The sequence below is a fragment of the Natator depressus genome, chromosome 7 (assembly GCF_965152275.1).
Source record: "Natator depressus isolate rNatDep1 chromosome 7, rNatDep2.hap1, whole genome shotgun sequence".
In the NCBI taxonomy this organism is placed as follows: domain Eukaryota; kingdom Metazoa; phylum Chordata; order Testudines; family Cheloniidae; genus Natator; species Natator depressus.
In genome coordinates, this window is record NC_134240.1 from 84,471,717 (window position 1) to 84,485,958 (window position 14,242).

General features: G+C 39.8%; 1 protein-coding gene across 6 annotated transcripts in view; it reads right to left on the reverse strand.

Annotated features, from left to right (window-relative positions):
* Positions 1–14,242, reverse strand: part of MICU1 (mitochondrial calcium uptake 1) — a 214,043-nt gene that overhangs the window by 88,174 nt on the left and 111,627 nt on the right. For 5 of the 6 annotated variants that reach the window (XM_074958976.1, XM_074958975.1, XM_074958974.1 and 2 more), the window contains exons 7-8: positions 11,642–11,724; positions 2,316–2,513 (exon numbers count right to left, since the gene is read on the reverse strand). The exons of the other annotated variant lie outside the window; for it this stretch is intronic. In XM_074958976.1, coding sequence (XP_074815077.1) covers positions 2,316–2,513; positions 11,642–11,724 — 281 coding nt within the window. The remainder of the gene's footprint in view (positions 1–2,315; positions 2,514–11,641; positions 11,725–14,242) is intronic. 6 annotated transcript variants of the gene reach the window in all.

Sequence of the window (14,242 nt, forward strand, 5' to 3'; positions counted from 1 at the left end):
GAGGATCCTGAGCTCAACCATCTCATGGTCACTGCTGCCCAGGTTGCCACCCAGTTCTAGTTCCCCTACCAATTCTTCCCAGTTTGTAAGCAGCAGGTCAAGAGGAGAATGGCCCGTGGTTGGTTCCTCCAGTAGTTGTACCAGGAAGTTGTCCCCAACAATCTCCAGAAACTTCCTGGATTGTCTGTGCACTGCTGTATTGCTCTCCCAGCTGATTGTCAGGGTGATTGAAGTCCCCCATTAGAACCTGGGCATGTGTTCTGGAAACTTAAGTTAATTGTCTGAAGAAAGCCTTGCCTACACCTCATCCTCCTGGTCCAGTGGTCTATAGCACATGCCCACCAGGACATCATCTTCATTGCTCTCGCTTCTAAACTTAACCCAAAGACTCTCAACAGGCTTTGTCCAGTTTCGTACTGGAGCTCTGAGCAATCATACTGATCTCTTACATACAGTGCAACTCCTCCACCTTTCCTCCCCTGCCTGAACAGTTTATACCCATCCATGACAGTGCTCCATGACATGAAACAACCAAAAGCAGGTACTGGAGAGGGGCTAAGTTATGTAAGGCTTTGAGAACAGTGACAAGGGGAAGAGGGAGTTAGTGGAGGGACTATGTGGGTTAGAGTAATGGGCAAGGAAGAAATTTCAGGGACAATTTTTGCATTGCATAGAGGGGGCAATGTTGGTGTTTGGAAAACTCAGGGAATATGGTGCTGTTGCAGTCACTGAGCATGAAATAACTTTATTCATTTATAATCCTCATTACTGTGAAACTAGTTTCATTTTTTCCACAACTCTTAATGTTTATTTTTCTCATTTCCAACTTATACACCACAGAGGAACTAAAAAATATAGTTCGTTCTAGTCTGAAAAATGGCAGTATAAAAAAATAGCGTATTCCTAACTCAATCTGCTCCCTGTGTGTATTCAGAGTCACATTTGCTGACTTTAAGGATTAATTATTTGTAATGATTAATTTAATGAGCAAATGATTACTTTTTACTTCAATTAGCAGCGAAGAAAGAACAACTGGATTTTGTTCCTTTTTGCACATTAAACAGAATTGTTTGAGTTCATTACTGGTTTAGCTAGTTACACCTGTGCCACCTTACTGGAAGTAACTGGGCTGCACAAGTTTAAGTGAGGAGATTATTTAGCCTGCAAAATAGTTCTTTCTGGCTGAAATGTAAGACACTGCACTTGGTCACTCAGAGCCCAGGTTGAGTTTGCAGGATTACTAGTCAGAAAAATAAAGATTTTACCTTTAAAGTGAGTAGATTTTATTTGGAAATTGAGAGAAAGTGACCATGGAATTCCATAATGCTATTTTTATACTTGCTTTTCTGAGTATAGCTACATTTAAAAACCAACAGGTGCTTAAACTCATATAAATGAATATGAGCATGTGTAGACTGGGAGCTTTTTAATGCTCTCATATAATACAAGAATAGGACATTCAATTAAGTTAAGTGGCGGAAAAATCCAAAATTAATGCAAAGATAGCCATTCACATAATGCAAGTTACCCTGAGAAAGTTATTGGCACAAAATGTCACTGAAACCAAGAGTTTAGCAGGATTCCGAAAAGGACCAAACATTAAGGGCATGGCTACACTCAAAACTTCAAAGCGCGGCCGGGGGAGCACTCCTGCAACAACGCTTTGAAGTGCGAGTGTGGTCGCGCGCCAGCGCTGGGAGAGAGCTCTCCCAGCACTCTTGGTACTCCACCTCCATGAGGGGATTAGCTTAAAGCGCTGGGAGCGCGGCTCCCAGTGCTGGGGCACTGTTTACACTGGCGCTTTACAGCGCTGTAACTTGCTGCGCTTGGGGGGGGGGGGGGTGTTTTTTCACACCCCTGAGTGAGAAAGTTGCAGCGCTGTAAAGTGCCAGTGTAGCCATAGCCTTATATAAACAAGGCTATCCAGAGTTATAATAGCAATTTTTTAAAAATCCAAGAGTTCTGGAAAGGACATGAGCCCTCGTGATTCAGGGCACAAATCACTCTCTAACTATTGAGGATTAGATAAACTCGGGCAGGTTATCTCATAACTGCCTATTGCGGGATCACTTGTACCTTCTTCTGAAGTATCTGGTGTTGTCGACAAGATATTGAACCACTAATCTGATTCAGTATGATAACTCCTATGTCACAGCAGCTGCTAGAATACATTTATAGCACCAGCTCTCCCTCCTTGCCCACACCCATGCTCACCCTCATGAAGATAGCCCTCAGGTGATCACCTCAGTACACCACAATAGGGCACTCCATGACTGACCTCAGTCAGCCCCCGCCCAAAGTCAACGAATTCTCACCTCGAGCTTTAGAACATCATGCTGAAGTTTGCGCTGGAACTCTAAGAAGTTTGAGATTGTCAGCTTTCCTTTCAGATCAGATCCAAAAAAGTATGTCGTCAAGGCAGAGCTGAAGCCAGTCTTTAGAGTATTTCCTGTAGTAGAACGGTCTCTGTGACGCATTCCCATACTGGTTTGGGAGCGAATAATGCTCTGGACCTAAGCAGGAAAAAAAAAAGTAGTTAGCAAGGAAAATAGCATCATAAGGAAGTACTTGTGTTGGCCAATGTATCATTGTTAACTGTGCCAACTGGTTGAAGTGTTACTCTTGACCATTTTGTCACTCTTAAGTTTGTGAAGTGATTAGCTGTACAAAGAGGAGTTACTTTGTTACTTCAGTGCATAGGGTGGCTGGATCTTGGTTTTTATTTTTTTCCAATTCTCAGTTTAAAAAAAAAAATAAAAATCAGTTACATACATTGAAAACGTGGTTGTTACCTTCATATTTTAACCAGTCTGATGCCCTATCTGACCCTGTCCCGCAGGGAACAGTGCTACCAGCAAAAGCATTAGGGAAGCAGAGTCACTTGTAGACAACGGGGAGCTTATCTTTTCAAAAGCAGTAGGCAAGAGCCCATGATGTATTGCATGGGATGAGGGGAAGGAACAGCTGTAAGCTTGCCTGCACCAACCAAAGAACTTGGTTGCTTGGCTGGGAGAAGTATGTCCCAACCATCAAGAAAGATGACCAGAAGGAACACTCCTGAGAAATTTGGTAGACTAGTTACAATTAAGCCAATTGAGTACTGCACTCAAAGACCATCAAAGTTGTAAATAATGAGAACAGGGCAGTCATACAGAGCAACCTGGATTGCTAGGGTATCTGGACCCATAGAAACAAAATGTTTTAATATAGCCAAATGTGAGGTCATACATCTTGGAACAAAGAATGCATGCCATGCCTACAGAAGAGGGAAGTATTCTGGAGAGCAGCAACTCCAGAAAAGATTAAGGGTGGTAGCAGAAAAACTTTTCAGTATGGGTTCCCAATGCTGCACTGTGGCAAAAAGGCCTGCGGGAATCTTGTATGATAAACGGGGGAGTAGGAGTAGGAAAGCGATTTTATCTTCGTATACAGCATTTGATGAGACCCAATACTGGTGTCCACATTTTCAAAGGATGTTGAAAATTGGAAAGGGTACAGAAAAGAGCCACAAAGAATTAGAGGGCTGGAAAAAATGTCTTACAGTGTGAGACTTAAAGAACTCCATCTGCTTAGCTTATCAAAAAGGTCACTTGATTATGGTGTATGAGTACCACGCCTGGGAGAAAACACTGGGTATTAAAAGGGCTCTTTAATCCAGAGGAGAAAGGCATAACAAAAACCAATGGTTGGAAGTTAAAGCCCGATAAATTCAAATTAGAAAAAAGGCACCGTTTTTTTTAAGTTATTAACTATTGGAACAAACTACCAGCGAAGTGGTGGATTCTCCATCTCTTGATGTCTTCGACTATAGATTGACTAAATTCTAACACAAATTCCTGGAGTCAATTCAGGGTAACTGGGTGCAATTCTTTGGCCTGTGTTATACAGGTCAGATTTGATGGTCTAATGGTCCCTTCCAGCCTTAAAAACACTATGAATTTATAACAATTACAATTACTCCAGGGTCCTCATACCAATTTAAGGGGCGGTCCAGTCTATTTAGACAAAACTCACTATGTATGTATAATATAATCAGCATAATAATTATACCCAGCTCTGATATAGCACTTTTCATCCATAGACCTCAAAGTGATGTATAAATGTCAGTATCATTCTGCCCATTTTACAGATTGGGAAGTGGAGGCACAAGGAGGAATGTGACTTGCCCAAGGTCACCAAGCAACACTGTAGCAGAACTGGGAATTGAACCCTAGTCTTCTTCGTCGCAAGTCCAGTGCCCTGTCCACATTTTCTCCCCATAGATACATAAACATGTTATTAAAAGAAGATTAAAGCTGCAGTCAAGCACTCAAATTTAACCATAGTTCTGGCATTTCCTACTCATGCAACCTTAATCCTGCCCCCCTGTGCAGAAGCATTGAGATGGTCTTTAATTACATGATCATATGTTATTTTTCCCCAACAGGATAGGCAGCAGGGTTTGAACTCAGGAGCTTCAAATACAGAACACAGATCTCTTGCACTTGAACAAGCAACTAGTATCAGAAGTAGGTTGTTATCCTCTGTGTGGAATAGTCCCTAGAGGTGGACAACACACACTTTCCCAGTGGATTAAAAAGGTGTTTCGGAGGAAGCAGTGGGCTGTTGGATATACGGATCCCTAGGTCCTGATCCTGGTTCTGGAAGGAGAGTGCCATCTAATGGTTAGGGCAGTGATTACAGAGAGGTCAGCCACATCCACAGATTTAGCACGTTCAGCCTAAAAGGCTGGATGGCTCAGTGGTGTGACTAGGTTCTATCATATTACAGATGGGGATTCTATTCCCTGCCCTGCCTGCTGTGACCTTGTTATTTGTAAAATGGGAAGGGTGAATGATAGTTGCTGACTCTTGGGATAAGAACCTGAGGCTTTAGTGAGTGCTAAGAGTCGTGAACTGTACAGAAAATGTTAACAGCGCTCAACTGAAAAGGAAACCAAGAAACACAAGGTCTTCTAGCTCCCAACCCAAATCCCCTTCCTCACCTGGGCAAAGGCTGTTCAGTGAAGGAGTCTCAATCTCTGTGAAATGCATGACACTTTACCTGAGATACAAAAACAGGGTTGCCAAATGCATGCGTCATACAAGATGTATAACCCCTGACACACCTACTTCCTAGCCCTTTCACCAGCCTGCCCTATGACAGCCTTCTGCTGCTGGCCCCAGCCTCTGAGTCATGAAATAACCACAGTAGGAAGAGGGCTTCTTTGGGTTTCCCAAGAAAAAAAAAGGGTAAGGGTGAGAGAGAGGCCCCAGCCATTCTCAAATTAAAACAATTTACCAGGTTTGACCATTTACTGCCTCTGAAACTCCCTTTTTTAGAAAGCAATGTCCAAGGAGTGCAAACTGCTATGATATTCAGAGTATGCCTGCATCCTCCGTCAGCCCACACCAAGGGACTCTAGTGGAGCAAACCTTAGCTTCAATAGGAAAGGGATACTTTGAAAGGAGGAAGTGAAGGGCTGTTCACCTCTCTCTCCTTGCAAGACTTCTGGAGGTTAAACACTGGCTGCACTGCTGGCAATCCCCTCTCCCTCCTCCTCATGCTGGATGGGGGACAAAAGCAGTGTGGCAGCTGCAAAAGGTTTTAAATATCGAAAGCACATAGGACCCTTGTTATAAGTGGAGAGCACCAACTGGGGGGGGGGGGCGGAATCAGAGATACAGGCTTAGCTGCACCCTAAAAATGAAAAGCAGTCAGGTTTCTCTCTTTTAAAACTTCAGTTGCCCCAACTGATTTGCTATGCTCCCCACAGCCTAAATGCATCCTCCAAATTACAGACATTTTGATGTACTTACAATACAAGAAAAGTCATTTAAAACAATTTGGAAAGAAAAATGTATAACAAAAAAAGAATGAAATCGGAATGAGGATTCACATTTTTAATACACTAAAATGTAAACCGAAGCATTTTGCCTTTAATATCATTGAACATAGTCACCTCATTTTCCATTCGTCAAAACTGCCAACATTAACAGGTGTTTTGCATACAGATATAGGTGATGGTCTGTAAGTAATTATGTATGAAGCTATGTAATTTATGATTGGTTTGGAACACACTGCCTCTGAATCTCTAAGGACTTTTTCCTGCAGAGGCTAGTGTTCAGCTCATGGCAGACTGTTACACAGGAAATAGCGAATTCATGGAGATAATAATTTATATCCGGGTTGATCAAACTTACTGGCCCTCTGAGCCACATATGACAATCTTCAAAAGTTCCAGAGCTGGGGCACATCTGCTGGGAGCCAGGGGTTGGGGCTTCAGCCCTGCTCGTGCTGAAGCCCTGAGCCCTGGCAGGTGTTCCCCGCAAGACTGAAGCTCCAAGGCCCCTCATCCCCGCTGGGCAGAAGCCCCGAGACCTCCCCTCCTCGCTGGGCAGAAGCCCCTATTGCACCACCCTGCTGCAAGGCAGAGGTTCTGAAGTCCCCCTTCTCCCGCCAAAGACTGATAGGTGGAAAATGGGAGGACATGGGGGGCTCTGCGAGCCACAATTTAATGGTAAAAGACTCGCATGTGGCTCTTGAGCCACAGTTTGGCCATCCCAATTTATATGATAGCAGTGTTTGCAGTCCCCAGTAAGGATCATGGTACTTTTGTCTGTCTCCATCTAAAATAAATCACACAGTCCAAAAGTACATGCATGGTTTATGTGTATGGAAGTATAAATATTTCCACCTTGAACCAAGTCTAGTTTGTTAAGTTTTAGTACTAGGAAGTATTTTATCTTAATTTCTCTTGTAACCATTTTTGCCTTTAATGGGTTATGTTTGTATTCCTTGAATCCTGTCTCCTCGTAGTTAAATAAACTTGTTTTATTCTTTAATGAAAACTAAACCAGTGTTGTGAACTGTATGGGTAACTCTATTTAGGGTGGCAAACTGTTAAATACTGATCCTTTGAGAAGAGGCCAGGAGAGGCTGGACAGTGCAGAACACTCATTTTGGGAGAAAATCCAGGATTGGGTATGTGCTGGGATCACCCTGCAAGTGGTAACCAAGGGTGCTGTAAGACAGAGTGTGGCTGGTGTTTGCTGACAGACTGCTGGAATCAGAGTTGCTGAACCAGGGCTATGGCTATACACAAACATTCAGGGTGCGACCTACATGCTGGTAGGCTGTTTGTGAGCAGCCCAGTTGGGGGCTACAGCAGTAAAGCATCATGAGGCACCCAAAGATGCAGAGCAAGGGTGACAACACCTCATTGGTCTGAAATACCCAAAAGGGCATATGATATTCCAGGGTGTATTTGCATAAATTCTTGAAAAATACACATATCCCTACCAAAGGAACCACAGTTTGTTTTTTGGGGGTTTATTTGCAAAGTATATCCAATCATTTATACTGATATCTGAAACGAGCTGAATCTAGGAATGTTCTTTGGATATTCACTAGAGTCAGCGTTCTTGTTCTTAAATAGCTGCAGCCATTTAGATATTCTTGACCCTCTTCCCACTTTCCACATACAACTCCTTTCAACTGCTGTCTGGAAAGCTGTGGATTTACGTTTTGGGGAGATTATAGTCTTCATCAAACTATACTGGTGATGTATACAACCTTTATTCCTTTGTATATACATGGAAGCATGTAAACAGCTTAGCATAAATAGATATTCATATCCTTAACAGCTTGTATATGTCCTCTTAATGCACCTGAAACCTCCCTTTGCATATCATGTGGACTGGGATTACTTAAAAGAATTTAGCACTTTCATCTTCAAAGTACTTTATAAATTTTGATCCTCAGAACACTTATTTTACATAAAAACCCCAAAATAAAAAAAAGTCTTGATTTCTGTTAAATACTGTCTTAGCTTCAGCCTTTTTTTTGGTAATCCATTACCTATTTTCTTTTTTTCCTTAAGGTACCGTAAATTCATTTATCAACATTCAACAATGACTGATTTGAGCTGGATGTAAAAATTCTTAAACTTACTTTGATTACTAAACGTAGTGTGAGAAGCTTTTTGGAATGGTTAAATATGGTCAAATGACTATGAAGTGGTATATTCAGGAACTATATGAATGATAGGAAATAGAATGTTTCTGATACGTATGGGCTGATGGAAAATGAGGGAGCTCAACACTTCTGAAAACCAGGCCAGTGGTATTTAGGGATACAATAGGGTAATAGCAAAAATAACGAGGACTCCTCCTTATTTTTGCAGATACAGACTAACATGGCTACCACTATGAAACCTGTCACCATTCAAGTAGCGTAATAGTATGTTCTCACAATGTTGGTACCCCCTTGTCTCTAGTCACAGCACTGCACAAGAACTAGTCTCAGGAGCCTTCTTCTGGCTTCTAGCCTTCCCTGCCCTGCAAAGGCCTTTCCCAGCCTTTTTCTTCTCCCAGCTCACCTCCAGCCAAGTCACATGAAAGTCTAAAGCCCTTCCGAGGTAGCACAAACAAATCCAAATCAAAGTCCAAACAAATCGTTAAATTAATCCCCCTTCTGCCCTTCTCTTGTTGGCCCTACCTTAGGGATTCCCCTGAAGGAACCTAACCAGCTCCAGTAGCGTTCTTCCTCCTGTGTTTCCTGTCTGTTAAACCCTATCTCAGGGTTCTCTACACCAGAGACACCTGTCTCCCTAACTGAGCTCCCTCAGTCCACTTATAAGAACTAGTTCCACCTTCTTTGGCCAGGAGGTAATTAATCATCCCCCAGGTGCAGAGCGTGACTAATTGGAATTATTAACCTTGCTTGATAGGGCTCAGCCCCCCCATCACCTATTGCAAGTGATGAATGGGGCCATAACTTGGGTAATAATTCTGAATTCAGATTTCCACTCCGGAAGAGATGGATTGATGCAATAGTCTTGTAGTTTAATTTTACAAGCAATTACCTCAATCCATACTATTTGGGAATTATACACACACTATTATGTGCATAACTGTAACAAATGAACAAGATGGAGGAAGTAAAGCATGTTACACAGCTCTTCCTTTGAAGTAAACAATAGCAGTGATACTATATCCATAAGTGATATGGGGCAGAATGGATCCCAAAGATTTCCTTACTCTGAGAAAAGAGAGTAAATTAAAACAAAAACTCGCCTGTTCTGGCCCTAGTTTTCAATGAATAATACATATCATCATATCTTGTAACAGTCTCTCTAAAATTAATCAATATATGGTAAAAATTTGTGACTAGATTATTCAGAGATACCTATGTGTTCTCAGATATCCATGGACATTCTCATTGGAGTACCATTTCATGAGCATACATATTTTCCAATTGTTCTCCATTAAAGAGACTCAAAGGTACAGTCACTTAGTCTGACACTAAATCCTGTGTTTCCACACACAACTGGTAGTTTCTGCTTTTTATTGTTATGAAATACTGACCGGTGGTGTGTAGAGCTATAATGTGTAGAGTTATAAAAGTATGGTAAAAATTACAGACTGCTCATACAATGCTTTTCTATATCTCCTTTAGAGGTGCTTGCTAAACTAATTTTTATTATGCCCCTCCATAGTTCAGGGTTGGTTTAAATATTGTACAGAAAAAAATGACATGACTCCTAATTGTCACAGTGAAGGACTATTTGTTATATGCAGTATTTTACAGAACAGTAGATTAATGTGTTTTGGAACCAAATACTAAAAAGAAGAAGCAAGGTAATCTTAGAAAGTGAAACTGAAAGATAACCTTCAATTGTTACTTTGCTTTATATAACATTGCTTTGGAAGTTAAACTATTAGGAAGTGTAAGATGAACAGGAGTACTTGTGGCACCTTAGAGACTAACAAATTTATTTTGAGCATAAGCTTTCGTGGGCTACAGCCCACTTCATCGGATGCATAGAATGGAACATATAGTAAGAAGATATATATACACATACATATAGAGAACATGAAAAGGTGGAGAAAGAGGCTAATTAATTAAGATGAGCTATTATCAGCAGGAGAAAAAAACTTTTGCAGTGATAATCAGGATGGTCCATTCAGACAGTTGACAAGGAGGTGTGAGGATACTTAACATGGGGAAATAGATTCAATATGTGTAATGACCCAGTCACTCCCAGTCTCTATTCAAACCCAAGTTAATGGTATCTAGTTTGCATATTAATTCAAGCTCAGCAGTTTCTCCTTGGAGTCTGTTTTTGAAGCTTTTCTTTTGCGAAATTGCCACCCTTAAATCTTTTACTGAGTGGCCAGAGAGGTTGAAGTGTTCTCCTACCGGTTTTTGAATGTTATGATTCCTGATGTCAGATTTGTGTCCATTTATTCTTTTGCGTAGAGAGTGTAAGATATTACTCTTACTGATTTTGTTTGCTTTTCTTAATATACCTAGGCAGGAAAAGGATCAAAGGCACTTTACTTCCCGTGGAGAAGACATATTATTCATCCAGGAATTCAGCAGAAAATGCCAGAATGTCTGCAACGTCCATAAGAGCTTAAAATGTTATGCCTCTTGTTTAAAACATGTGGAGTTTGAGGGGAGAGGACTTGGATGAACATTAGATCTTTGCCTAGTTTTTCGATAAGAGATGCAGACAGGCACTCAGACACTATGATGAGAACATAAACATACTGTTGAAATAGGATATGGTTGATATTTGTTTAAGAGAGTCAATGTTCAGAACACTGGCCACATCACTAGTTTGCACTCTGTGTATCTAATTATATTTTTGAATATTTGGTTGTGCCCTCTTGTTCTGGAGGAAAATGAAACATTTGAAATACAACCCAATATATAATAAATAATAACTGATGCATCATGTTGGTACAAATGGATAATGGAGACAAACGTAGAGTAACCTTTTTTCCTTCTTCCTCTGAATCTATTCCCTTGTTTTATACTGTGCCTCATCATTCAACTAGCTAATTACCTCCTTCTCTTTGTGAATGCATTCACCTTTCTTTTTCATCAGTCTTACAACTCTGGAGGTTTTCTATCATTTGGCAATTAAGGATGTTTTTTGAGTTTCAGAGCTCTTAAGCCTGTTTTCCACACAAATTGTGGTCCAAGAAAAAAACAACACATCCCTAATCTGAAAGAGAGCGAACATGTGTACCTACACATAGCAGAAATCAGATCTGTTTTGTCTCAGCCTACCTCCAATGGATGATGATATCACCTGAAAAGTCAAACTGTGTAAATCAAATATGATTGGGGATGGGATGTTACTTTGATTGGGGAAAATTAACATAGGAAAGTAAATTCAAAGTAGTCAAGCAAAATTACTAAAGTAGCTCTAAGCAAATGCATAAAGTCTTATGTTTCAGACACATTAAGCATAGTTATTCAATATTATGACAAAACAATAGCTTTGTAATAAAAATATGAGCAGGCAAGGTCAGAATCCCTAACAGCAGTTACACTAGCACAGCAATTCATTTCTTTTGTTTGTGGAGCTAGGGTTGTCCATGAGACCTTCTCAAGACTCAAGTCAGAGAACAATGATGGTGGCTTTGCAGATTATTATGCACGTAATTCTCCTGGTTTAATTAAAGGTTCCCTACTGGAAGCTGGAGTGAAACGGGTGTGCTGTGGTGCATAGAAAGAGCATCTATGAACTATCACCTATGTGCCAATACCTACTAGTAGCAAACCATCATAATTATGTTGTATAGTAAGCATTACAATTAAGTCTTAGGTTGTATATCTTTAAGAAGTCAACCTCCCAGAAATTTACCTGTTCAAACTCCTCCATGTCCACTTCACCATCACCATTCAAATCAAACATCTTGAAGGCAATTTCAAAATTCCTCTGGGGAGCTACATAGGAAGAAACATAATTAAAATGAAAAATATTGACCAGTAAACCATATTTATTTGAATTAAGAAAGCAGCAGAAATTAGATTAGAAAGGAAGATTTGCTGCCAGCTGATCAAAAATATATTATTGTATCGAAAAGTAGCTTTGTTTAATTCTTGTAACGTACATCTATCAGAAATGTATGTAATTTTCTACTTCACTCCCAGAAGCTCTTTGTAGTTCATTCATTCAATGTTTTTCCTATCTTTAGAAAGGCTCCTAATCTTAGCCTCCACCCCTCTTGCTGAGAGCTCTGTAGGACTCCCTATGGATATGTCTACACTGGGGGAAAAGATGCTTTTAAAAATTTGAGTTAATTAAACCCTTTTCCTTTTAAGTGAGGACTGAGAAAGCTCACTCCAGTTCTCTAAACAGTACTCCAGCAACATTACAGAGACGTCAATATCTGATATTCCTAATATATAAAATCCAATAGAAATAAATTTGGAATAGGTGTTCAGGCCATCTCTATACATCATAGAGAAGCAAATGGGTACAATTATTTTTGTTTTTGCAGATCTGCTTTAACATTTTGTGGAGTGGCAAATGTGTCTGAGACATACGGCATGGAACTGGAAGTCTGGCAACCAATTCTATTACAGACTCTGCCTTTGGCTCACTGTGACTTTAAGCAAGTCACTTAACCATCTCTGCCTCAGATAGCCCAGCTGTAAAATGGAGATGCTACATCTGTAAAAGTATAATGTACTGACAGTTTTGGGGATAGAGGTCTTCAAATGTGAAATATTGCAACATTGGCCTTAGTGCAAAGTATCCCATAAAATCCCACTAATGAGCCTCAGCCCTAATGTGGGCAGACCACCAAATAATGTGCATACTTCAGTTTCCAGACATAATTAAATCCTGTAAGCTCTGTGGCTGAGACTTGGTGCAATTTTTGTACTTATTTGGATTACACTATTTTCTTTATTGTAAGTGTTCCTAAATCCAATATGACTGAAATTTTTGTTAATTAGGGCTGTTGATTAATCGCAGTTAACTCAAAAAAATTAATCACACTTTTAAACAATAATAGAATACCAATTGAAATTTATTAAAATATTTTTGGATGTTTTTCCTACATTTTCAAATATATTGATTTCAATTACAACACAGAATACAAAGCGTACAGTGTTCACTTGATATTATTTTTGATTACAAATAGTTGCACTATAAAAATGATAAAAGAAATAGTATTTTTCAATTCACCTAATACAAGAACTGTAGTGCAATCTCTTTATCATGAAAGTTGAACTTACAAATATAGAATTATGTACAAAAAAACCTGCATTCAAAAATAAAACAATGTAAAACTTTAGAGCCAACAAGTCCATGCAGTCCTACTTCTTGTTCAGCCAGTCACTCAGACAAACAAGTTTGTTTACATTTGCAGGAAATAATGCTGCCCTCTTCTTGTTTACAATGTCACCTGAAAGTGAGAATAGGCATTCGCATGGCATTGTTGTAGCCAGCATCATAAGATATTTACATGTCAGATGCGCTAAAGATTCATATCTCCTTTCATGTTTCAACCACCATTCCAGAGGAAATGCATCCATGCTGCATGGCTTCTGCTCGATAATGATCCAAAGCAATATGTACCAATGCATGTTCATTTTCATTATCTGAGTCAGATGCCACCAGCAGAAGGTTGATTTTCTTTTTTTGGTGGTTCGGGTACTGTAGTTTCCACACTGGAGTGTTGCTCTTTTAAGACTTCTGAAAGCATCCCTCTCAGATTTTGGAAGACACTTCAGATTCTTAAACCTTGGGTCAAAGCTATCTTTAGAAATCTCACATTGGTACCTTCTTTGCGTTTTGTCAGATCTTCAGTGAAAGTGTTCATAAAATGAACAACATATGCTTGATCATCATCCGAGACTGCTATAACGTGACATAGATGGCAGAATGTGGGTAAAACAAAGCTGAGGACATACAATTCTCCCCAAGGAGTTCAGTCACAAATTTAATTAACACATTTTTTTAACTAGCATCATCAGCATGGAAGCATATCCTCTGGAATGGTGGCTGAAGCATGAAAGGACATAAGAATGTTTAGCATATCTGGCACATAAATACCTTGCAAGGCTGGCTACCAAAGTGCCATACAAATGCCTGTTCTCAGTTTCTGGTGACATGGCAAATAAGAGGGCAGCATTATCGCCTGTAAATGTAAACAAACTTGTTTGTCTTAGCGATTGGCTGAACAAGAAGTAGGACTGAGTGGACTTCTGGCTCTGAAGTTTTACATTCTTTTGTTTCTGAGTGCAGTTATGTAACAAAAAAAAATCCACATTTGCAAGTTCCACTTTCACAACAAAGAGATTGCACTACAGTACTTGTATGAGATGAATTGAAAAATACTATTTTTTGTTTATCATTTTTACAGTGCAAATATTTGTAATAAAAAATAATATACACTGATTTCAGTTACAACACTGAAAACAATGTGTGTGAAAATATAGAAAAACATCAAAA